Consider the following 25,560-nt stretch of genomic DNA (forward strand, 5'->3'; position numbering starts at 1 on the left):
TGGTTTCTATGGAAACCAGAACATTAAATTCAATAAAAATTCCAGCTCTGAGCTGAGATTTAAACCAAACTGCAGGTGTGTTCTTACCTGAGATATGGAGGACAGAGTGGGGGAGATGGTGGGGGAGAACTGTTTGGAGTGATGCCTCCGTGACTCTCCTCCCACAGGCAGGATGAGGGGTAACAGCTGGGCTCGTCTCCGTGGCGACGTGCTGAGTGATGGCTGGCCCTGACCAGTGAGCATTGGTGTGTAGGAGCCTGAACCTACCCCGCCCACTCCGCTATAGCTATTGCCAGACTGGAGGGAGGAGTTACTGAGGGACGAGTGCAGTGATTGGCTGCTGAGGGAGGACGGCAGGGAGGGGGAGGAGCTGAGTGATGACTGCAGTGATGGGTTGCTTAGCGACGACTGCAGGGAGGCGGAGCTTAGAGAGTTGGAAAAAGAATGACTGCTGAGTGATGATTGGATGTTGGGGTTGCTTAGTGACGACTGCAGGTTGGGGTTGCTGAGGGTGCTCTGTAGAGACGCCAGGAGTCCTTAGGAGGAAGACAAGAGGAGAGACTGAGTCCAGACACATCATCATAAAACCACAGAAAACCCTCACACCTTAAAAACAATCAACTTTTGATTTATTTGTCGCACTTCCTGCTCAGAGGGGCGCAGCTTTCTAGCGTGACCCTCCATTCTCCGTGACGTGTCTCACAAACATTCCCAGTGGGGATGTAGTCAACAAATTCAGAGCCTGAACTAAAAAATGCTGCGTTCCAAATGATTACTTTTTAAAATTTCTTTTGATGGCATGATTTTTTGTTTCTCATTTAAACTCTTACTACAGCTCAGGGCTCTTTGGATCACTGAAAACAACCTTAGACACCTGTGATCATTAGTTTTTCAGGTGAGTCCAATTAAAGGAAATTGTTGAAAGGTTGTTCCACATCCTTAAACAGACGTACATGTTCAAACAACGTGTGAAAGACAAAGGATCTCCGTTGAGATAAAAACTAGAGATGCACCGAAAATTATCGACCGAAAATGACCCAAAAGAGCATTTTCAATTTTTGGCCAAAACACCTACATCGTCGAAACAACAAAGCCAAAAGAGGCTGTCAGGCGAACCCTGTTTTAGTTTCTTTCTGCTTCATAAAAATTGTCAATTTGTGCCGATTCCTAAAGTAAAGTTTCCCCCCCATTTAGTAATGCTGTTTTATTACGATCGCTGGCATGTTCATATCAATTACGTAACACACTTTTTACTTTCAGTTTCACATCTACCACATCTGCCTGGCCATTTTCCCTTCTTTTACATTCCCACTACATTTGTTAGCAATGTTTTTAGCATCCTTTCTACATCACCATGTCCTGAACATGGTGAAATAAGCTTTGGATCATGTGTGATCCACATGAAGCCCACAGACTGTTGATGCGCGTAGCAGCAATGCCACCTTCTTCCTCAGTGGATGAGTGAATATCATCATCAGAGGATGAATATTACTCTTCAAAATCAGAATCAGAGTCAGCCATTACTAGGCAAAGAGCAGACTTGTCAGCATTGCAAGTTTCTCCTCTCTAATAAATAATAATATTCGTCCAGACGAGAGGCAGTTTTCAAACTCTATAAACTCTGAAAATCTCAATAGAAACACCCAAAAGTGTTGCTCAGATTGAATTTACACATCTCCACTATATTCTGGTGTAAAGTAATAACTTCATGAAGGATAATATTTGCAGCTGTGGCTCGTTAAACGCAATATCGCCACTCTGGTGCATAAAGGGTTATTTTTACAGTCTTAGCAGGCCTTTCAGTTATAAGCCTGCACATTTATAATTTATTATTATTTATTAATAATAATGTTCTAATAACACTGCGTCTGCAGTGATACGGGTGTTGTACCGTGAAGTAAGAGCTGAGCCTGAAGGCAAAGCTCTAGATTTACCGGTCATCTCCGTTCCAACGCTCACCTAGGGTCATGAGCTTTGGGTAGAGACCGAAAGAACGAGATTGCAGATACAAGTGGCTGAAATGAGCGTTCTCCACAGGGTGGCTGGGTTCTCCCTTAGAGGTAGGGTGAGAAGCTTGGTCATCTGGGAGGGGTTATGAGTAGACCCGCTGCTCCTCCACATTAAGAGGAGCCGGTTTAGGTGGCTTGGGCATCTGGTCAGGATGTCTCCTGGACGCTTCCCGGTGAGGTTTTCCAGGCACGTCCAACCGGGAGAAGACCTAAAAGAAGACCCAGGACACGCTGGAGGGACTTATGCATTTCGGCTGGCCAGGGAACGTCTTAGGATTCCCCCAGAGGAGCTGCCCCCGCAATCCGACCTCGGATAAATGACCGAAAATGGATGGATGGATATTATTTAATGTACACAAAATGCGGTCAAGTGAAACATTTTATTTAGTTTTATTTTATATTGTGCATTGTTGTTATGCCAGTGCTAAATGAACATTTTCATAGTTTTGTAATTGATTTATTTTAGTGAGGTTAGTACACATCATAGCCACAAATTCTATGGTTCTAATTACTGAAATGATTTATTTTGGTGTTTCGATTTTCGGCCTTGGTTCATTGATTTTCAGTTTTGGCCAACTATTTTGATTTTGGTGCATCCCTAATGAGAACCTTTCATATTTCCCTGAAATGCCTTAAAGCGGTAAGCAGGTGTTTGAAGCTGCTGGTGGAGTCCCACCAACGTCAAGGAGAAGGATCCTCCAGAGCCTCCAGATAGGAATTGTTGGAAAAGGGTTAGGGTTAGAAAAGGTTACATTTGAATCAACTGAGCAGGTCCACAAACAGAAACAAGATCTAAAACCAGACGGTGCACAGATGGACCAGAAGGTTTCACAAGCTTAAACAGGAATAAAAACAACAGTGGAATATTAAAAGTAAGAGTGGCTGTTTCAGCTGGGTCTGCCCCTCGCTCTTTATCACCACATGTGCTTCAACCTGAAACTGATCCGGGATCAGCCTCGGATGCTCCTGCAGTCTGATGCTGAGCTGACAACAGCTTCCTGTCTGTGGTTGCTTCAGTCACCTCACAAGTGATTAAACATGATGATGTGCTTTAACCGATCACACACAACATCCTCCAAAGTGACGGCTGAGGTATAGAGCACACACCCACACACTTCCTCTACAAAATTCAGACTTTATTCAGGATCCAGTCAAACCATCTACAACACACATACACACACACCCTCTTTAAGAAATTTTTCTTTAAAAGAAGAAAAAAAAAGTGTGTGTGGGGTTGAAAAGGCATTAGCCTTGCATGTCAGACTCATCCTCTACTTATTTCTACACAGAGAACTAGTCTGGTTACTCACAGGTAGAGAGGCACATGAGGAGCGGGACTAGCCAGCTCAGAAAAGGTGATAATGCCGACTGTACCGCGCTACGCTGTAGTTTTTTAGCTGTAGTCGAAAATGGCGTCTGGAAGAAAGGCTTTTTATTGTTGTAGTTTTAAAGACACGTCCAAGTCATTTAGAACAGAAGAAAGAGCCTCAGTGAACTTCAGATGATCTCTTCACCGTTTATGAGAAACCGAGCGTCGCGGTGTGCGACGTATGCTGCTTAGCCCAGATTGGCTAGTTTAGAATTTTCAGGCGGTGGGGTTATTTGAATGGGAGAGTTCCCAGACCCAATGCTTCCTTATAGGGAGCAATGGGTCTGGATGGCCAGGTTAAAAAGGCATTGGACTGACATCCAAGCCCAGGCTGTTAGAAGCTTCCAGTCCCTAAGATGGACAACCAAACTTGTTTGATTGAAGGAACCAGAAAATGAAGCTCTGATGGTTGTGAATAGTTTCTTTAGAAGTTGTGTTTTCTTTAAAAGGTGTGGATTGCTCATTTAATCAATACATTTGCAGTGGTCTCCAGAAGGAATGACTGCCTTGCAGGCAGAACTCGGGGCACAAAAAAGCAAACAAACCATTGTCTCAACAGGCCACGTCTGCGACATCACACCTGAGCTTCTGACGACTGAATTTTGAGTCTTATTTCCTGATGTTTGGAAATCTCGCCCTAGACTGGATAACAGAAACGCGACTCTACCACTGACTTGTAACATGGATGTTTTATCTCCACACATAACACAAGCCTGGAGGAGTTCTGTCATGTTAAGTTGCTAATGCTAACAGTTAGCTTAAACTAGCTGAGACATACGTTGCCGATTCCTGGATGTTGAAACAACAGCATTACACTTTGTGAGTCAAGATCAGTGAGTCCATGAATGTTATTTCACAGTGTGACGTGGATCTGTGAGGATTTTCACCATCTATTTTCTATTAGGAGCTAATGCAGGAGATAGGTGTAGGAGACTATTTTCATGGTCATCCTGATTGAAAAACTCAGAATGACCGATTGTGACTATAATCTGATCAGTCAACCACACCTTTAATTGCTGTGCAGCTGGAGCCGCTGTGGCATTTAATCACAGACCTCCTTATAAGTTTGGTTTTCTCTCCTCTGAGTTTCTTTGGACTAAATGTTTTGACTCTTTTGGTCACTGATGATTAACAGCGTTTAAAAACGACAAAGTTAATTTAAGAGAAAAATTTAGAGACGGTTCTGCTTGCAGAAACCACGGGTAACAGGTATGAGCTGGTCATTATTATGCAGTACATTTCTATCTGATAATTTAGAAAACAACTGACAGGAGGCAGCTCAGGCTGACGTGTACCTGCTGATGGCTGGTGGAAGCTGCTGCTGCTTCCAGGTGCGTTGATGCCCAGCTGGGTCAGAGTGGAGGCCAGGTTCCCTGTGCTGCTGCCACCACTCACAGCAGAGGATCCTGGGTAACCAGGCTCATCCCTGTCCAGCGGCGTTGGCAGTGGGGAGGGAAAGTGGAGGCTGGACAGGTCGGGCAGTGAGCCACCAGTGTTGGGGACAGGGGGTGTGCCTTGGACAGGTGTAGACGGCTGCTCCGGGGGCGTAAAAACACTGCAATAAAGCCAAATTTAAGTCACGTGCTGCTGTAGACATCTGAAGACAATGTTTAATTTCAAAAACCAGTAATAGAAGGTCACGTGACATTGAGCCCATGAACAACAGGTTCAGTCATAACACCGTGTGTTCAAACAATGACTCACTTGATGCCTGGAACTTCACACGACCTCGGTCTGGACGACAACAGAGGCAGCTGAGGACAAAAACGATTCAGTTTGTTCAAGACAAAGAGAGAGAGCCTAACGGGCAGGTAACCATAACCTTAGTAACTTTACCTTGGTGGAATCCCAGGGCTTCAGCAGCTTGCCTTCATCCAGAACATTCTCTTCAATGGGAGGAACTGGGTATGGGAACACTGAGGGACAAAATAAGGAATGATCTGTAAATATGGAAGTTCACCTGAAAGGGTTCTCTCGAGTCACTGTCTTTCCTAATGTTAACACACACCTGTATGCTCCAGAGCTAGCCTGGCAAACCATTCCAAATACACTCACTGGCCACTTTATTGGGAACACCTGTCCAACTGCTCGTTACCAGCGGCTTCCTTTTCAATTTTCAAGAAACTCCTGAAGACCCTGCTCTTCAGAGAGCATTTTCTAAACTAGCACCCTCCCTGCACCCGTCCCCCCCCCTCTACCGTCCACTCCTTTGTTCCCTCCTCTCCATGATTGAGGTCAAGTTGTTGTTATTGTTGTTGTTAGCCTCAAGGGCATCATACCGATAATCACTTGTAAGTCGCTTTGGACAAAAGCGTCTGCTAAATACATAAACGTAAACATAAACATTAACACAAATGACTAATCAGCCAATCACATGGTGGCAACTCAATGCATTTAGGCATGTTGACATGGTCAAGACAATCTTCTGCAGTTCAAACAGCTTCGGAACGGAAAACAAAGGTGATTTAAGTGACCTTGAACGTGGCATGGTTGTTGGTGCCAGACGGGCTGGTCTGAGTATTTCAAGAACTTCAGACCTCCTGAGACTGTCACACACAACCATCTCTAGGGTCTACAGAGAATGGTCAGAAAAAGGGAAAACATCCAGTGAGCAACAGTTCTGTGGGCGAAAATGCCTTGTTGATGCTAGAGGTCAGAGGAGAATGGCCAGACTGGTTTAGGCTGATGGAAAAGCAACAGTAACTCAAATAACCTCTCGTTACAACCAAGGTATGCTGAAGAGCATCTCTGAATTCACAGCATGTAGAACCTTGAGGTAGATGGTCTACAGCAGCAGAAGGCCACACCGAGTACCACTCCTGTCAGCCAAGAACAGGAAACTGAGGCTATGATTCACACAGGCTCACCAAAATTGGACAATAGAAGATTGAAAAAATGTTCCGTGGTCTGATGAGTCTCGATTTCTGCTGCAACATCCAGATGGTAGGGTCAGAACATGAAAGCATGGATCTATCATGCCTTGCATCAACGGTTCAGGCTGGTGGTTTATGTTTATGTATTTAGCAGACACTTTTGTCCAAAGCGACTTACAAGTGATAATCGACATGTTGCCCTTGAGGCTAACAATAACAACAACAACTTGACATCAATCGTGGAGAGGAGGGAACAAGGAGTGGACAGTAGAGAGGGGGGACGGGTGCTAGTTTAGAAGATGCTCTCTGAAGAGCAGGGTCTTCAGGAGTTTCTTGAAAATTGAAAAGGAAGCCTCTGTTCTGGTAGTGCTTGGTAGGTCATTCCACATTTGTGGAACGATGCATGAGAAGAGTCTGGATTGTCCTGAGTGTGGTGTAGGCACTGCTAGCCGACGATCCTGTGATGACCGGAGCGGCCGGGCCGAGACGTAAACCTTTGCAAGAGGATTCAGGTAGATGGGAGCCATACCATCTCGGACTTTGTATGCTAGTGTTAGCAATTTGAATTTGATGCGTGCTGCTAGCGGTAGCCAGTGGAGCTCAATGAACAGAGGGGTGACGTGAGCTCTTTATCAAGTCAATATGGACCAAAGTCTCTGAGGAATGTTTCCAGTACCTTGTTGAATCTATGCCACGAAGGGTTAAGGCAGCTCTGAAGGCAAAAGTGGGATTTGGGGGTCTCCCACAGAAATATTTTAGTAAGTAGATGTAATTTCCTACATTTTACTGCTTTTTAACAGGTTGTTTATTTATATTAAAATTATTGTTTTTAAATCAACAACTTAAACAAGTTAAGCTTTACAAACTAAGTCTAAAATCAATGAAATAAGATCAATGTAAAAAATAACATGAAACAACATGTCTGGCCTGGTTTGTTATTTTGTTAGAACCCAAGGGTCTCATTTCAGAAGTGTGATGAAACACAAACTTCCAATAAAAAGGTTGGATATTTATTTTATATTTACTGATAATAATAACTCCAACAGAAGGCTGTGGGCTGAATTAGGATTTAATGATAGCTGCAGTCAGGTCCATAAATATTGGGACATCGATACAATGCTAACATTTTTGGCTCTATACACCACCACAATAGATATCAAGTGAAACGAACAAGATGTGCTTTAACTGCAGACTGTCAGCTTTTATTTGAGGTATTTACATCCAAATCAGGTGAACGGTGTAGGAATTACAACAGTTTGCATATGTGCCTCCCACTTGTTCAGGGACCAAAAGTAATGGGACAGAATAAGAACCATAAATCAAACTTATACATTTCAATACTTGGTTGCAAATCCTTGCAGTCAATTACAGCCTGAAGTCTGGAACACATAGACATCACCAGATGTTGGGTTTCATCCCTGGTGTTGCTCTGCCAGGCCTCTACTGCAACAGTCTTCAGTTCCTACTTGTTCCTGGGACATTTTCCCCTCAGTTTTGTCTTCAGCAAATGAAATGCATGCTCAATCAGATTCAGGTCAGGTGACTGACTTGGCCATTGCAAAACAGTCCACTTCTTTCCCTTCAAAAACTCTTTGGTTGCTTTTGCAGTATGCTTTGGGTCATTGTCCATCTGCACTGTGAAGCACCATCCAATGAGTTCTGTGGCATTTGGCTGAATATGAGCAGATAATATTGCCCGAAACACTTCAGAATTCATCGTGCTTTTGTCAGCAGTCACATCATCAATAAATACAAGAGAACCAGTTCCACTGGCAGCCATACATGCCCACGCCATGACACTTCCAGCACCAAGTTCACTGATGAGGTGGTATGTTTAGGATCATGAACAGTTCCTTTCCATCTCCATACACTTCTCTTCCCATCACTCTGGTATAAGTTGATCTTGGTCTCATCTGTCTATAGGATGTTGTTCCAGAACTGTGAAGGCTTTTTTAGATGTTGTTTAGCAAACTCTAATCTGGCCTTGCTGTTTTTGAGGCTCACCAATGGTTTACATCTTGTGGTGAACCCTCTGTATTCACACTGGTGGAGTCTTCTCTTGATTGTTGACTTTGACACAGATACACCTACCTCCTGGAGAGTGTTCTTGATCTGGCCAACTGTTGTGAAGGGTGTTTTCTACACTAGGGAAAGGATTCTTTGGTCATCCACCACAGTTGTTTTCCGTGGTCTTCTGGGTCTTTTGGTGTTGCTGAGCTCACCGGTGCGTTCCTTCTTTTTGAGAATGTTCCAAACTGTTGTTTTGGCCACACCTAATGTTTTTGCTATCTTTCTGATAGGTTTCTTTTGTTTTTTCAGCCTAATGATGGCTTGCTTCACTGATAGTGACAGCTCTTCGGATCTCATCTTGACAGTTGACAGCAACAGATTCCAAATGCAAATAGCACACTTGAAATGAACTCTGGACCTTTTATCTGCTCATTGTAATTGGGATAATGAGGAAACAACGCACACCTGGCCATGGAACAGCTGAGAAGCCAATTGTCCCATTACTTTTGGTCCCTTAACAAGTGGGAGGCACATATGCAAACTGTTGTAATTCCTACACCGTTCACCTGATTTGGATGTAAATACCCTCAAATAAAAGCTGACAGTCTGCAGTTGAAGCAAATCTTGTTCGTTTCACTTGATATCCATTGTGGTGGTGTATAGAGCCCAAAATGTTAGCATTGTGTCGATGTCCCAATATTTATGGACCTGACTGTACCTAGCTGATGAATCTCCTTCACTAACCAGCTAACTAATCCTTCCACTAATTGTCCTTTGACGACATTTTGACTTTTGTTATCTCCTTATGTCCACTGTGTCTCTGGGGAGGAGCAGATAAATGAAGCAAACAAGAAAAACCATTAACTTAAAAGGTAAACAAAAGCTTTCTCCCAAGCTCCCAATATGTTGTTCTTATTTCTCTCTGAGTGTTCTCTTGTTTAGAGCTTTCATCTACTCCAAGTCCGTGACAACCCCCCACTTCCACTCCCACTCTCGACTTCTTCTCATGCTCAAATTATTAATCGACCCAATTCCAACCCTTTGTGCTTGCTTGGTTTGTGCTAGGTTTCTGAACAGCTTCAGTTCAGAGACCTAGGTTGTTTCTCAATGTCAAGGCTCCTAGCCTTGCGAGGCGATGTCTTGTGAGGTCAGGTGCCTTACTTACGAGGACACTGTCCTTCCTTGGTCAAAGAAAATGGTTAAATGGAACAGACTTGCATCACGTGACCGCGGCTTCCACGACGGTCACGTAACGTCACGTGACACGGGAGATAACATTATATTTTATATGTATTAGTTTCAATATAAATATATAACAAGCCTTTTACTTTTTAAACTGTGTACGGTATATGTTTATTAAATTAAAAATATAAGTGAGTTACTACCCGCTAGCCACCAAAGCTGCAACTACTAAGCAAGTAACCAACAATAGATAACTTCTTTGGATCTAAAAACATTTAAAATTAGTTGACTTACTTTAAAACGTGAAAATTGCCCCCGAAGTAGCTGCTGGCTTCTGATCCGCTGTCCTTTTTGAAAATACTGCGGTGTATTCTGGGTAATTTTTGACCAAGGCTAGGCTACAAGACACCTCCTGTGTATCCTTGCTCAGCTAGCTAAACGGCTAACAAACGGAGAACACATGCCTCGGTAGAACATGAACATTGGAACACGTCTTGGCGGCTCCCGATGACGTATCTCCTAGGCGATTGGGGCAGGGCCAAGACATCAAGGCAAGGTTCCTTTACTTTGAGAAACACCTCTAGTTTTACATCTATCTAGACAAATGTGCTAGTCAGGGCTAATGGCTAGTAAGTGATAACGGCTGTTCAGAGCTAATGACTAGTCAGAGAGCTAATAACTAGACAGTTAACTAATGGCAATTTGAAGCTAATGGCCAGTAAGGGCTAATGGCTAGTCAGAGAGCTAATGACTAGTCAGTCAACTAATGGCAGTTTGAAGCTAAGAGCTAGTTAGAGCAAATGACTAGTCTGAGTTAGTGGCTAGTCAGAGCTAGTGGCTAGTAGGGGCTAAATAGAGTTATTTAGAAGGAAACAGAAGCAATGAGGAAAATACAGGAGGAGAACTAGAGGTTGTAGAAATCAAGATGTTGAGATTCCCTTTGGGAATGATGAGGATGGATAGGCTCAGAATTGAGTCCATCAGAGGGACAGCCCAAGTTTATTGTTTTAGAGATTAATTTAGAGTGGCCAGACCAAGTTGGTTAGGAGAGGATGGACAGTGATTACATAGGTTAGGGGCGTGCGATCTGACAACATAAGGATTATAGAGTGATAACGATCTACCAAAGCTCGGAGATCGTATAATCGTCTCTTCGCATTCCATCACCCGTCTGTGCCATTATTTCTGGAAATGTCTACGGCCTCACATGTTTTTTTCTATTCAGCCGAGTCACTCCATTTGCTAGTCTGCTTCTGTTGGCATGACAGACACACTGATGAACCAATCAGAGCAAGTTGTGGGCAGTGTGTTGGTTTGTTTAGCTGGGGTGCTCAGTAGAGCTGAGGAAAATAATCTAATAATACCTGCATTAACATGCAAACAAACAATTATGAATTTTTGAAGAAGCACACCATAACTGATTATAGCGCTAGTAGTTAGCCACTAGCACTACCCACTATCTTGTTCTGTCTCTTAAGCGGTCATTACTTGTATTCTCACGCGTCTGCTCGATCAGGAAACCTCTGGGTCAATGTTTTGCTTTAAACTTTGCTTTTGGCTTTGTGGCTTTAATTATTTGGTGATGTTTGTTTGTGTTTTGGCGAGCCTTCTCACCATGGCTGCCGACTGGAGCTTTGTTTATCCCATCTGTTCCCCAGCATAGTTAGGAAACAGCTACAGAGAGCTGTGAGGCCCAAAAAGAGGAAGTCTAATCCTGAGTTGAGGATGCATCATGAATTTAGCTTAACGAGACAGATTTTTTTCTCTGGACAAGAAATGATTACTGGTAATATTGTGGATAAAATGAAATCAGCTGGGAGGTTTAGGATCATCCTGATGCCTTGACAGATCTGATTTAGAGCTGATGAAGTTAAATGTTATATTTGAACCTTTGTGAAAAAGTTGTTGCTGAGGTCTAGGGCTGCCACGATTAGTCACGACGACGTTGACCAAAAAATAGTCGACGCATCGTTCATTGTATGAGCATTTTTAAAATCTCGCCTGCTACGGCACAAATCGGCGTTTGCTGCCTGTCTGCGCAACGCACATGTGCACTAGTCGCCATCCGTGTCAGCCGCTGCTTACATAAGTCGAGTTACATGTGCAATAGTGCCACTCAAGCTCAGCATTTGGATCAGAATCACCAGAGAAATAACGCATCATGGCGAGTCGGCAACAGAGCTCAAAGGTTTGGGAGCATTGTATTAAAACAATCGAGAAGCAAGTAGAGTTCAAACTTTGTAATGTGAAACTCTTGTTTCACAGGAGCACATTGGCGATGCACAAGCATCTTAAAAGGAAGCACATGACGGTGTAGAACGTAGAGTCGCCTCTGTAAGTTTACCTCTTAGCCGCTAACATCGTAGGTGTAGCAACAACTATAGTGATGGCGATTACATGTGTAGAACACGTATGTATGTCACGTATTCGCTCTAATGTTGCAAATGCTAAGGATTTATTTTATCCCGTCACGTTACAGTGCTAAAAGAGAGCACTGGACAAGTTTCTTACAAGGCCAAACACGTGCACACCGCAAAAATCCTGACCGAGGCCATTTTGAACATGCTGGTAAAGGGCATGAGGCCCCGTCAACGGCCGGCGATCATGGTCAAGAAGTTCAACCCAGACTACTATGACAACTATTTACCAGGCCAATCACATTTCACCACCATGATGGAAAGGAAATACGAGACGACCTTCGAAAAGGTGAGTATCCGTGTGTGTATGATTGAACGCACGACACACGATTAGTCGACTAATAAAATAGTCGTTTGTGCTGAGGTCATGACCTCATAGCAGATGAATAATTGGTCTCTGTCTGATGCACAAGAGAATGAACTTCATGCTGATGCTGAGTAACAAAAAAAACAGCAGATTCAGTTTCTGACATCTGAGTTTTACTTACTTCTTCGACTCTCCCCGTCGCTCTGACCTGCAACATCAAACAGACGGGAGTTAGACTCATCAGCTGCTGCAGCACGATTAAACATCCATACAGCAACATTACAGTGTGCTCATCCAAACAGTTCTGTTTATACAGCAGTTGCATTTGTAGGTTCATTACTTGTCAGAAGGTGGTGTGATTACCGAGTAGATATGCAAACATGGCAGTGATACTCATGCCTAAAGCTTCACTTACGATGCTCCAACATTCCTTGAAGATCCCAACAACAGCAGGATCCGGATGGAGAGAGCTTTTAGGCTACATTCACAATGCAGGTCTTAAAGCTGCTATTTGTTGTTTTCCCTTTTCAGGAATTACGTATGATTTTTCAGAAATCCATAAAAGTGATTGTCTTATGTTCTGTGATGTATTGTAAGAAAAAGCCTTTAATTACTAAGCCCACCCCGTCCTATAGAGCTTAATGCAACATGAACCGAGCGCCGGTCAGCACTAATCAACAGCGTTAGACTACCGCTTACGTATAGACGTTAATCACAGAGCGCGTTTGAGCGTTTAAGGACGTACCTCGGTTGATATATGTTGGTGACCTTTCTCATGGACAATTAAGTCTTTAAAATATAAATATATGAATTAGGGCTGCACAATATATCGAAAAATTATCGTCATTGCGATAACAGGACGTGCAATAGGCCCATCGCAAAGCACGTAAAAAACGGTGATAAATGTTTGGTTCAAACATTTCCATCCGTGTCATACATCAACTTTTTGTAAACCAGCTCTGTTTTTTACGCGGAAGTATTATTTGACCAATCAAATGTAGCCCTTCTGATATGCGGCCAATCAGATGGGTCCGTTCACGTAATACGCCCGCCCCCTACGTAGACCCTTACCCCAAAATTCCACAATCTCTGCTCCGCTCCGCCCCCGTTTTCCCGCTGCCGCTTGCTTCCCTTGTTCGTCATGCTGGCTCAGATTAATGAACGCACTTTGTGCTGAGGTTTCTGGAATCAGCGCTGCTTTCAAACGGGAACGTGAGTCCGCTCGGTGTCGTTAAGCAGCTGATAATAACCGGGCTGACTCCGACACGTGCCGGTGAACCAACCCACCTACCTCCATGTCGCTAGTGTTCCACCGGGTGGTGACGTCAGCCCCAGGCTCCGGTTAGCTTCCAGCTAAAAGGCTACAGCACTCTCCTCCCAGTCCCACCCTGCTAAAGAGGGCCTGGAAAAGTTCCCCCACACATCAAAGTGATTTTTCATTTATGAGCTTTTATAACCTTGTTAATCAGGATAGTTGATTTGCTGCTGCACATAAACTCAGTCAGAAGCTCTGCTAGCCGGTTATCTTAAGAGGAGCTAGTTCAATATTTTCCATGTAGTTTTTTTGCCAGTTCTGGGACTCTAGAATGCACCATTTTTAATACAGGCCATTTGCCATTTTAAAAACTAAACTTTACTTCTTATTTCACCCTCTTCCCGTATTAAGTTAATTAACCGAGAAGCGCTTTTACCTGCAGTGAGAACATAGACACAGCAAAGATTTCCTGGTCCATGATGATGGCTAGCTGACCAGCTGATTTATAGGGCTTCCACACTAGCATCGGCTCCACTCCACCCAGCCGGGTTGATTACCCACACATCCTTAGGAATGTGGACGTGACTGAGCATGTAGGCGATCACCAAAATTGAAGCTGATATCAGTGATGTCATGAGCGCATCTCCGAGCACGTGGGTGGGGCAAAAGACGCACGGGTAGAGAGGGGGAGGGGGGAAAGAGAGAGCGAGAGAGAAAAAAAAGGAGCTGTGTGTGTGTGTGTGTTCTTGTACATACTACATACTGAGGACCATTTTGACCATTTTCCCTACAAAGTGAGGACATTTTTTTGGTCCTCGCTTTTTTTAGAAGCTTACCAGAAGCTTACAATACCAGTTAGAGATATAGTGTGAATTAAGTTTTAGTTAAGGTTAGGAATAGATCAGCGTTGGTTAGGGTTGGGGTATGGGTTAGGCATGGTGAAATCACAAAAATGAATGGAAGTCAATGGAGGGTCCTCACTATGAAAGAGAGGTGTGTGTGTGTGTGTGTGTGTGTGTGTGTGTGCGTGCGTGCGTGCGTGCTCCTCAGACAGACAGCTTAAGTCAAACGCATGTTTCCTCTACAGCAGCCAGATTAACGAATTGTGCATGTGGGAAGCGTGAACTCGAGCCGGTCAACCAGGTGGGAGTGGGTGTGTTGGACCAGTTCAGCCCGAAGCAGACCACCTTGGGAGGAGGGCTGGAAAAAATACTGATTGAGCGAAGTAAAATTCAAGACTACCCAGGTGGGAACACTAAACCTAGTCCAGGCACAGTAGAGCCGATGCTAGTGTGGAGCCCTTTTAGTAGTAGTCCTATGGGATCTAACTGTCTATGTAGCGTACTCAAAGGCCAGTATTTACATCACTAATGACCAGAAATTAACTTTTTAATTTGCAGACACAAACACCCCATCAAGAAAGCACTGCACAAGGCCTTGTTACCGAACAAGGAAACCATAATATCTTTGCTCAAGGCCTCATGCAGAAGACGAGACCTCCTTGAGCCATAAATGACTCTCTTTTAAAACTTCATGTAATCATCTTTTGTTGAATGAACAATGTGTCCAAAGTGTATAAATATGTGTTGTGTGCATTAATCATTGATGTGTTAAAATGAATAAATATCCTGTAATGATTCATTTCCGATCTTAAATTACACCAAATGAGTATTTGTTGATTTAATGTTAAATCTCAGTATATTCATATAACCATGATTGATGAATTAACGTTTTAACGTTTTTGCTCCACATAAACATGAAATAACACTCTCACTGCATCACTACAAAGAGTTAACCTCTATGTATCTGACAGAGAAGAAGTGATCTCTCTGAGGTCTTTGTTACTGCCCTTTAAAACGTGTCAAATTCTAACTTGTCTGAAGTTGTAAACAAGAATTTATATAAGCTCGATCACTTCCTGATCCAAGCAGTTCTCCAGCTGCCTCCTGGTTCAGCCAAACCGGTGAGGCACGCATTTGAGACCATCCTCTCTTTTGACCTCAGGTTAAAACATTGCTCTGCAACGTTTGCGGGTGATATCAGAGACAACGGCTCTTTTAAGAGCCACCAAACAGCATCAGACGCAAAATAAGCATTCCAGCTTTCTGCCGTCACCTGGAGGTATCTCAGACTACACAGGTCGTATCGAAGCTGTCTACGAGTTCCGTTGCCAGAGGTCCACTCTACCGGCTGTGTCCATCCGGACACCCTCTTGACCCCCTGGATCACCCGGGGACTTCCACACAAGGGTGTGTAGACTCAGCACAAATGGCGTTGGATGGTTTTTAATAAGAATCTCTAGCTTATTAAACCATACAGCCAAATTAATTTCATGACCCAGACATCACAAGGTCTCTCAGATACTTGGGTTTTGCTATAACCTCTAGCTTACATTCCATCATTTCATTCATACTTTGTTCTGTATAATCATTAGTTAGGAAAATAGAATTAAAGTCATTTTTATAACTATATTCTTGACTCTGTCTGACTTAATGTCAAGTGTGTGTTCCCTGAATAAGTAAAAGAAACTAAAGTCTTCCGATTAAACATTCAAAGATCAATCAGATAGATATTTATATGAAATATCACATCTTATTGATCATTTAATACATATGTAGCCAGTCCTTAAAATATCTAGGATTTCCTGCCTAAAGCCCGTTTGGGTTCAATAAAATTGTCCCCTTAGATCTAGAATATCTCCGCGATCCCTGAGCGCCAGAATGGTGCCGTCTTGGATGGCATCAACGATTATTGCCAACTTCCTCTTTGCCTCCATCTTCAGATCTGACCTTTTCATGATGGCTACAATGTTAGAGCGTCTCTACTCACCACTGAGCCTGCTGTTCTGGGGAGTGAGGGTGGGTCCCCCCATGGTGAAGGGGTCTCCCATGGGGGGGTTCATAACGCTGGTGTGGAGGGCAGAGTCAGAGTTTGTTCTGAGGGAGGGGGGAGACAAAAGGACAAATGATGGTAGTAAGTTCCTTCAATTTCTGTAACAAAAGGTTCACTTCTCCTTTCCCTCTCCATCTGTCTCTCTCTCTCACACACACACACACACACACCTACAAAAGCGATCAGAACACCTTTAGCCAATCAGAAGGCAGCTTCTCTACACTCTCCAGGCTTTACCTACAAGAGCTGGAAGCTCCGGGCCTAAAAGATCTACTTGAGGAGGTGGAGCTCAGAGCAGAGAACAGAGTCTGAGAATATAGACTCAAGCACTGACGCAGGAAGATGGAAAGAACAAGATGAACAAGTCTTTATTGATCACCATCAGCAGGTGGAGGAGTGGGGAGGAAAGAAGAGGATGAGGAGGATTCACCTGTTCAGTGCAGTGGTGGGGAGACGAAACAACTGGCTTTTATCTCCGGGGAAGTTTCCAGACCAATTCCTTTTGTGATCAACAAGAACAGAATGTTATTTTCCTCCAACGAGTGAGAAACACCAGGAAGGAGGAAGAGAAAATGATCGAAAGCAAAGGCAAACTGAGGGAGGAGAGAGATGGAAGCAGCGAGCGAAGAGCAGGAGCAGGTCCGTCAATCATCGGATCTCTTTAACTAGATTAAAGACAATCAGCTGATCTATTTCTGTTCTTGCTGAGCTACAGAAAACCTAAGAAGCTGTGAGTCGATCACAGATTCACAACCGCACTCTCTCTCTGGGTGGAAGTTCTAAATTATGAGTCTGCTCTCACCACCACCACCTTGTGTTTACTTCCTGCTAGGTTCTGCAGGTCAGAGAAAGCTCCTTCCACTGATCTGCTTTATAACTCAGGTGAATCATCAGTTTGTTTCTAGTCAAGACAAAACTAAATAATAGCCTTCAACTGTAATAAGCATCACAGAAGAACTCTGACTGAACCACCTCCACCCCGCAGCAAAAGCAAACACCGGACTAGAACAAAGAGAAGAATCAGTTATGCTCCTCGTTAAAAGTCCTCTTCCAGCAACATTTAGCAGAACTGCTGCAGGAGTTTGAAGGTCATGTGTCAGTTAGGGTGCGTGTTAGAAACCAGACAGAGCAGGTCTGAGCCAACAGAACCCCGAAGGTCAGAGTTGGAGCGGGTTCGTGTTAGTGAAGCCAAACAGAAGGATCAGTGAAACCTTTGTGTTGCCTCAGTGTGGTTACTCAGCTGGTAGGGGTTTGATGCCTTGCTAAAAAGCACGTTAACAGGGGAACCCCGTTGATGCTGCATTCAATAACAGCCTGGGATTCTGAGCCGTTTCATGAAAAAACTCCACACCTGCAAACTCGGAAGATATGAGAAAGGTGACCACTAATGAGTTAAATGTTTGGGCTCCAGCTTCATCTCAGCGGTTTGCTTGAACACTTTATAAACCAATACTGAAGGGCAAAACGTGGTTCTGTCAGCGTTTTAGTGCTGCAGAAATGTTACAAAATAAAGAAATGATCTCATTTCACATTTGTGCTCCAGCATCCTTAAATCTTTCAGTGTGCAGATCAAAACACTGGGATGTCGTTCAAATTAGGAGTAAGGCTGTGGCATGCCGGTGGCCATTTCTTACCAAAAAAAAAAAAAGTATGTTGCCAACATTACGTTGTAACGGAGTTAAATACGGTCGTATTTATGTTATACTCTGAACACTAAATTCAACTTAAATAAAAATAAAACCACGATGAGCCTTGAGAAACATCTGTAAAGGCTGAAAGGAAACCTGCTGAAGTCCTTGACAGAAAACCGTTTGATCTGATGGTGAGATTGTTTGATTTAACCGACTGTGTGTGCAGCACTCCCGCGGTGTCCAAATGCGTGCTGTCTCTATGACTGTGATTGGTCAAATCTTTCTCCGATAACTAATGCTCATCAAGAGTGACGGAAACCCGACCATGCTAACCTGAACCTCTCAGCCAAGATTCAGGTCGGAGCTTCAGATGTTTCACAAGGTGTTCAGGAACACCAACAGAAGTTTCAGATGCGTTTAGAAGGTTTATCCAGAAACGGATGCCGAGGAGAAGTGGACCAATTACAGCGTAACGAGCTTTGATGTCATTCAGGAAGGAAATGTGTTTGTAGATGATTCCAGAGTTTGTTTCTGTAAATCACAGCCAGTAGAATGAGGTGAGACAAGAAGAAAAGCTCTGCTGTAATGTAGAGTCAGTGGAACTTCACAAGTGACAAACTACAAGTGAGAACTTTGACCCTCTGGTACTTGATGAGGTTAAAAATCAAACGGTCCAGTCAGAAGGCAGAGGTTTCTTCTGGGACTCAGGCAGTTTGAGGTGAACCAAACTATCCAAACGGATCTCTGGAAGGTAAGATATTAGAAACGGTCACACAAAAAAAACTCCTGCAGACCTTTAGGAAGTCTGGATCCAGAACCAGTTTAAAGGATTGGAGGAAATGTTTGTGCTGGGAAACAGATATAGATGGAGAGTTCTGGTGCTAAGTGGGGGTTCTGGGCCAGACTGAAACCACCTGAGGTCACTAAGGTTTCAGAGAGACTTTAGAGCAGCAGAGATGTTTTGAAAATGAGCAAACAGGCATCTCTGAGGACAACATGTCTCCACAGAGACACTGGTGGTGGGGGGGAGGGGTTAGCAGACAACACCTTCTCCAGGTAGCGTCAGGCGGTGGGGACAGGTAGGCTGGGTTGTACAGAGAGTTGTCCACCTGGGGGACAAGTGTTAAGGAAACAACAACATGTGTGTCTCTGTTCTCCTCAAACTGATAAATCCAAACCACCCCCAACCCCAGGGACCCAATCCCTGCCTTTACATCTTCTCACCCCCCTGAGGACATTCTCCTCCCTCTGCAGATCCTAAAACTACCCTCTGGCTTTGAAGCTCTTCCTTTGGAACCAGGAACATGTCAATCTCAGAAGTGGATCAGTGGTTCTGATGCGCCATCACCGTCATGTCCGATAACCGATAAACTATGTTCATGTTTATTTATTTGGCAGATGCTTTTATCCATTAATGCTTCTAAAATCAGCAAATATTTTATAGAATGAAAATGATTAAAGCTGCATTTACGTTATGTACGCAAACCACACACATTTACACTTCTGAGATGATTACAATCACTGTCACACGACTAAACAAATACACATCACCCCCTCACCCTCTGAAACAGATAAACAAATGGAAACAAGATGGAAAAAATATCGGTTGTTAATACTGACCCAGTTTTATTGATCAGACCGATACCGATATGTTAACAAATGACAGAACCAATAGAGGATGGAAGGATACTTGGCGACTTCGATACGGTCGACCAGGAGAGATGAAGCGGCGGTCTCTCTGGACCCGCTCCACGAGACCGTGATGTCGAGTCAAGCGATTGGACTCCAGATTGGACTGGAAGGACCCCTAAAAGACAAACGGGACAACAGCTGTATTAACATCTGTTTACTACAAGTGAAAGTTTCTGAAGATGAACCAGAACCAAACCTAGACTTCATGATGTCTTGGTGTGTGGTCTTGACTCAACTTCAGTAACCTGGTACAGACAGAACTGATCTACAGAACTGAACAGAGTCCGACGGTTTTGTTTGTTTAGCTTGAAAACAACTGAATGATCTCACCATGCAGCCATTTATAAAGAAGCTCTTAATTATGATGTTTAAATAACCATGTTCTCTATGAATACAAAATAAAATTTATTCCACAGATTAAAAAGGTCTAACGGCTCAGTTAATGATTTTAAAACTGGAATGAGTCGCTTGTGATCTACAGACAGACTGTTATCAAGTTCGATCTCGGCTCCGGACAGAGAATTCTGCTGTCGTGTCCTTGGGCAAGACACTTAACCCCACCTTGCCTGCTGGTGGTGGTCGGAGGGACCGGCGGCACCAGTGCTCGGCAGCCTCGTCTCTGTTATTGCACCCCAGGGCAGCTGTGGCTACATCGTAGCTCATCACCATCAGTGTGTGAATGTGTGTGTGTGAGAATTAGGGTTGTCACGGTGTGAAAATTTAACCTCACGGTTATTGTGACCAAAATTATCACGGTTTTCGGTATTATCGCTGTATTTTTTTAAACGTGCTACATTTTCAGACAACTAAATAAACCCTGTATATCAGGAAAATATTGTCCTCAGTTTGTGTCTGAATTTTGCCTAAAATGTGTTATTTTGTAATTATGTTGTTTATTTGTTTACATTTTTCCCCTTTAGTCTTTAAAATACCAATATTTGCCCATAACTTCTTTTTTTTCTGTTTGATGTCATAATTTTGAAAATATTAGTTCAGATGATACTCAGTACTCAAGTAGCTTTCTAATCAGATACATTTTTACCCTTACTTGAGTAATAAACCCTATATCAGGAAAATATCATCCTCGGTTTGTGTCCTTCCTGTGAGTTTTGCAGATGTGGGAAAATGTCATCAGGCAGTAATCATTGTTAAATTCATAATTGTTCTCGGAGAGAGACCAACTCTTATCTGCCCCTGGGAGCCCCGTAATGCATAGCGTCATTTCAATATGGGGGTGTCCGCAACACGGTTTATATGCAGGTAGCGGCGCTGCGGCTGCTTTATATAGCGACTCGTTGCGTTCTCCCTCAACCCAAATCCTCGGATCACACATTTTAGCTAAAACGCTAACGTTAGCTTGCCTTGTGTTGACTGTAGAGTTGTGGGTGATGGTCACGCAGATGTGTCATGAGATTTGAAGCGTTGCTGCCTTTCACAGACACTTTTTCTGCACGTGCGGCAAACAGGATAGCCGTCTTCTATCAGCTGTCCCTCGGCATTCTTCAAATATCCAAAAAATGCCCGTACTTCCCACTTTGTCTTCTTTGAGGGATAATAAATGTCCTGAGCGCTGCCGTTTCCTCCTTTGGCCATTATTTCAGCTTTAGCTTCAAGAAAGTTTTGGTTGTAAACAACAAAGCGCGCATGTACCGCCGGCAAATTCTGCAGATACGGTGGCTTGTAAGGGTCACCGCGCCTACACCGCAGCCACGGTAATCCACCGAGATAATATATTTTTTTTAAAAACAAGTCTGTTATTATTATTGTCAACTTTTTTACCGGGGTTTACCGCTACACCAGTTACCGTTACAACCCTAGTGTGAATGGATAAATGATACACTGTAGTGCAAAGCGCTTTGGAGTCCCTATTCTGAGAAGCGCTATAAAAGTGCGGGTCATTTATTATCATTTATCAAACAGGAAGTGACATCATCAAGGTGCTTTTGGGTCACCTGGAAGTCCTGAGGGTTCCTGCCGATCTGGTTGACGTTGGGTAACGACCCGCTGTAGTACGGCCCCTGGGTCCGGTTAAGACGGAGCTTCTGAGCCTGCAGCTACCAGGACAACAAGCAAGGAGATTCCCATTAAAACAACAAATAGAAAATCTTTTAGAACAAAGAGACACAGAACAAAAAGTGTAAAATGGACCAAATGATCAAAACAGCTGCTCAGCAGTTCTGCGCAAACATTCAATCACAGGAACACCTGGATGTTTCCGTTGAATATTTCTTCAGGGGTTCAGAGCTTCTCTTTTACAAAAAGGTCTCACTATCTGCAGTTCCAGAGTTTTACAGTTTAACAAAGGAAAGCTAAGGCAGCCTCACACAGAGCAACACAGACCTCTCTAATGACCTCCAGCTAGGGATGCACCGACAGGGGTGGACATTAACTTCAAAACCAACCGGCCAGCCGGGCCGGTAACTGAATATTTACCGGCCCCACCAAGAATCTACCGGCCCCACTGGTCAGCTGCCAAAACGAGTCAAAATAATAACAGAACTGTTTTAAATGTAATAAACCTTTATTTTGTACACATTCACAAACATAATAACGTATTCAAGTTTGAATTTGTTTGTTCCCTCAACAAAACACGATTTTGTCGTCGCATACTTCCGGCATACAACGCAGTACATCACCAACTCCGCTTTGCTGTATTCGAGCCATCGGCTGTGTTCGAGATGAGCCAGTTCTGCGCAGACTACACCAGCGGTGATCGGCGAGCAGTGCATGCCGGTTAGATTCGTGTCCGAATTGATGCCGACTTGCTCTGACGTCATGCATACGTAGACAACGATAAACTTGTGAGATCAAAGCGGCCGCAGATTTTGGAGCAAGGCGCTGCAGTTGCTCTCCCTCGGCTGCAAAACCTAGATGATGATGGGAAACGCCTGGCTCTCACCTGATCTAAGATCTGATTGGTTCATATTTTGATCCAAACATTCGGTGGTAGAACATGAAATGTTAGTTGTTCACATGTATTCTATAAATCACATATAGGCCATAAAGAGAAATGTGTTTTGTTTTCTTTTGTCACGTTTCCTATGAGCACACTAAACCTACAGCTGATAACCTTTAATTATTACAGTCAGGTCTTCATATACAATATATGATATCCACAAGCACGTGAGGATGTTTCAGCTGCTAACAGGCACCAGAATTAAAATTGAAAATTAAACAAATGTGAACGCTGACGCGATATCTTCAGCCATCGTCACCCCCGAGCTACACATGCAGGAAAATCCAAGAGATTCAACTGGCAGAAACAACTGGTTCACAGCATAGTCTCTCTCTCTCTCTCTCTCTCTCTCTCTCTCTCTCTCTCTCTCTCTCTCTCTCTCTCTCTCTCTCTCTCTCTCTCTCTCTCTCTCTCTCTCTCTCTCTCTCTCTCTCTCTCTCTCTCTCTCTCTCTCTCTCTCTCTCTCTCTCTCTCTCTCTCTCTCTCTCTCTCTCTCTCTCTCTCTCTCTCTCTCTCTCTCTCTCTCTCTCTCTCTCTCTCTCTCTCTCTCTCTCTCTCTCTCTCTCTCTCTCTCTCTCTCTCTCTCTCTCTCTCTCTCTCTCTCTCTCTCTCTCTCTCTCTCTCTCTCTCTCTCTCTCTCTCTCTCTCTCTCTCTCTCTCTCTCTCTCTCTCACACTCACACACACACACACGTAGAGGAAAAGAGCTGAGGAAATGGAGGACAAGTAGTTAAAAGAAAAACTACAGCTGAGCCGAGGCGCGCCTCAAATGGGGCGCGTCTGATCTGAACTGAGGAGCGGCGAGCAGCGGCCGAATTTCGTGAGCAATTCGCTTCTCAGCGCTTCGGGCGCTTCCGCGGCCGGTGTGTCCCCGGCGAAACGCCGGCTTTCAGCCACTCCCCCCGCTGCTTCCGTCTTCTCTCGCCTGTTTTCCAGGCGATGCGCTGCTCAACTCGAACACGGCCATTCTCTGCGCCTCCCTTCTTCTTTAAACCGCCAAGAATCATTCCACCTACGCACACGCTTCTCTGCTTCATACCGTTTCGAACTGTCTCGCTTCTCCTCACCAGTTTTAAAGCGTTTTGCCAGAGATTTCATCAAGAAATCCCATCCCTGTGGTGGCGCGATCTTCCTGCGTGCTTGTGTGTTTCTAGCGTGGTTCCACTTCGTCTTTAATAGTGAACTTATAGTTCACGTGACTATAACTAGAATGTGCAGTACGTGCACGAATCGTACAAGTGCAGAACGTGGCTAGAGGCGCGCAGGTTCACGCGCGCGAAACGAAAACGGCGGCTTCCTACAGGGCGGGGCCATGATGTAGGTGAAAGCCAGTGTGTAAATGACAAATAAGGCTTGGGCGCCACCCGGGCGGTAAGTCGTCAAGTATTTACCGCCCGACGAGAAAATTTAGCGCCATCGGCGCTCGGGCGCTTTAACGGTCCACCCCTGACCGATATGAAATTTTTGGGCCGATACCAATGTTAATATGACTGTTATGGCCAATAACCGATATTTGCCGATACGATATACTGACATTAATGTTTCTAAAATCAGCAGATTCTACATAAAAGGAAAATTATTAAAGCTGAATTTACGTTATTATACACACACACACACACACACACCACAAACATTTACGATTCTGAGATGATTACAATCACGGTCACATGACTAAACAAATACACATCACCCCCCCACCCCCACCCTCTGAAACAGATAAACAAATGGAAATATGATGGAAAAAGTATCAGTTGTTAATATCGGCCCAGTTTTATTTATCAGACCGATAACAATACGTTAAAAATTAGTAACATCGGTTGATACTGATATTGATGCCGATATTTTGTGATGCCGATTCTGTTCTGAACCCACAATAAAGGCGTGCAGTAGTGATGCACCGATATGAAATTTTTGGGCCGATACCAATATCCGATATCAAGATCAATGTTATTGCCGATAACTGATATTTGCCGATATTGATATACTGACATTAATGCTTCTAAAATCAGCAGATTCTACATAAAAGGAAAATTATTAAAGCTGAATTTACGTTATTATACACACACACACACACACACACCACAAACATTTACGATTCTGAGATGATTACAATCACGGTCACATGACTAAACAAATACACATCACCCCCCCACCCCCACCCTCTGAAACAGATAAACAAATGGAAATATGATGGAAAAAGTATCAGTTGTTAATATCGGCCCAGTTTTATTTATCAGACCGATAACAATACGTTAAAAATTAGTAACATCGGTTGATACTGATATTGATGCCGATATTTTGTGATGCCGATTCTGTTCTGAACCCACAATAAAGGCGTGCAGTAGTGATGCACCGATATGAAATTTTTGGGCCGATACCAATATCCGATATCAAGATCAATGTTATTGCCGATAACTGATATTTGCCGATATTGATATACTGACATTAATGCTTCTAAAATCAACAAAATTTGTATAGAATGAAAACTATTAAAGCTGAATTTTCATTATTATGTACACACATTACACACCTTTACGGTTCTGAGATGATTACAATCACTGTTCACATGACTAAAACAATTACACATCACCCCCTCACCCTCTGAAATAGACAAACAAATGGAGACGGGATGGAAAAAATATCAGTTGTTAATATCAGCCCGGTTTTATTTATCGAACCGATATGTTAAAAAATGACTAACATTGGCCGATACCAGTATTGATGCCAATATATTGTCCATCCCTAGTGTGCAGGGACTAGCCAGGTTGCCCCAAGAAACCACTGATGTGATACAGAGACTAGCCTCAAGGACTCCACCAGAACAAGACTGTCCTCCAGTCTGCAACAACTACAGAAACATGTCAGCAGCCTTCTTTTATCTGCAGATTAATAAATGTCCAAAGATGACAGAAGGCAGTTTAATCTTTACGTGTGAACGACACCAGAGATTAAAAGTCAAGGTTCAAGG

General features: G+C 43.6%; 1 protein-coding gene across 2 annotated transcripts in view; it reads right to left on the minus strand.

The window, feature by feature from the left end:
* LOC107378893 (CREB-regulated transcription coactivator 2) overlaps nucleotides 1-25,560 on the minus strand; it is a 37,955-nt gene that overhangs the window by 8,395 nt on the left and 4,000 nt on the right. The window contains exons 2-11 of one of the 2 annotated variants that reach the window (XM_054740698.2): nucleotides 21,590-21,691; nucleotides 19,636-19,752; nucleotides 18,993-19,054; nucleotides 16,745-16,813; nucleotides 16,252-16,358; nucleotides 12,349-12,375; nucleotides 5,215-5,294; nucleotides 5,083-5,132; nucleotides 4,674-4,933; nucleotides 88-536 (exon numbers count right to left, since the gene is read on the minus strand). In XM_054740698.2, coding sequence (XP_054596673.2) covers nucleotides 88-536; nucleotides 4,674-4,933; nucleotides 5,083-5,132; nucleotides 5,215-5,294; nucleotides 12,349-12,375; nucleotides 16,252-16,358; nucleotides 16,745-16,813; nucleotides 18,993-19,054; nucleotides 19,636-19,752; nucleotides 21,590-21,691 — 1,323 coding nt within the window. The remainder of the gene's footprint in view (nucleotides 1-87; nucleotides 537-4,673; nucleotides 4,934-5,082; nucleotides 5,133-5,214; nucleotides 5,295-12,348; nucleotides 12,376-16,251; nucleotides 16,359-16,744; nucleotides 16,814-18,992; nucleotides 19,055-19,635; nucleotides 19,753-21,589; nucleotides 21,692-25,560) is intronic. The other variant, XM_054740699.2, reaches the window with a different exon arrangement.

Source organism: Nothobranchius furzeri, chromosome 5 (genome assembly GCF_043380555.1).
Source record: "Nothobranchius furzeri strain GRZ-AD chromosome 5, NfurGRZ-RIMD1, whole genome shotgun sequence".
In the NCBI taxonomy this organism is placed as follows: Eukaryota; Metazoa; Chordata; class Actinopteri; order Cyprinodontiformes; family Nothobranchiidae; genus Nothobranchius; species Nothobranchius furzeri.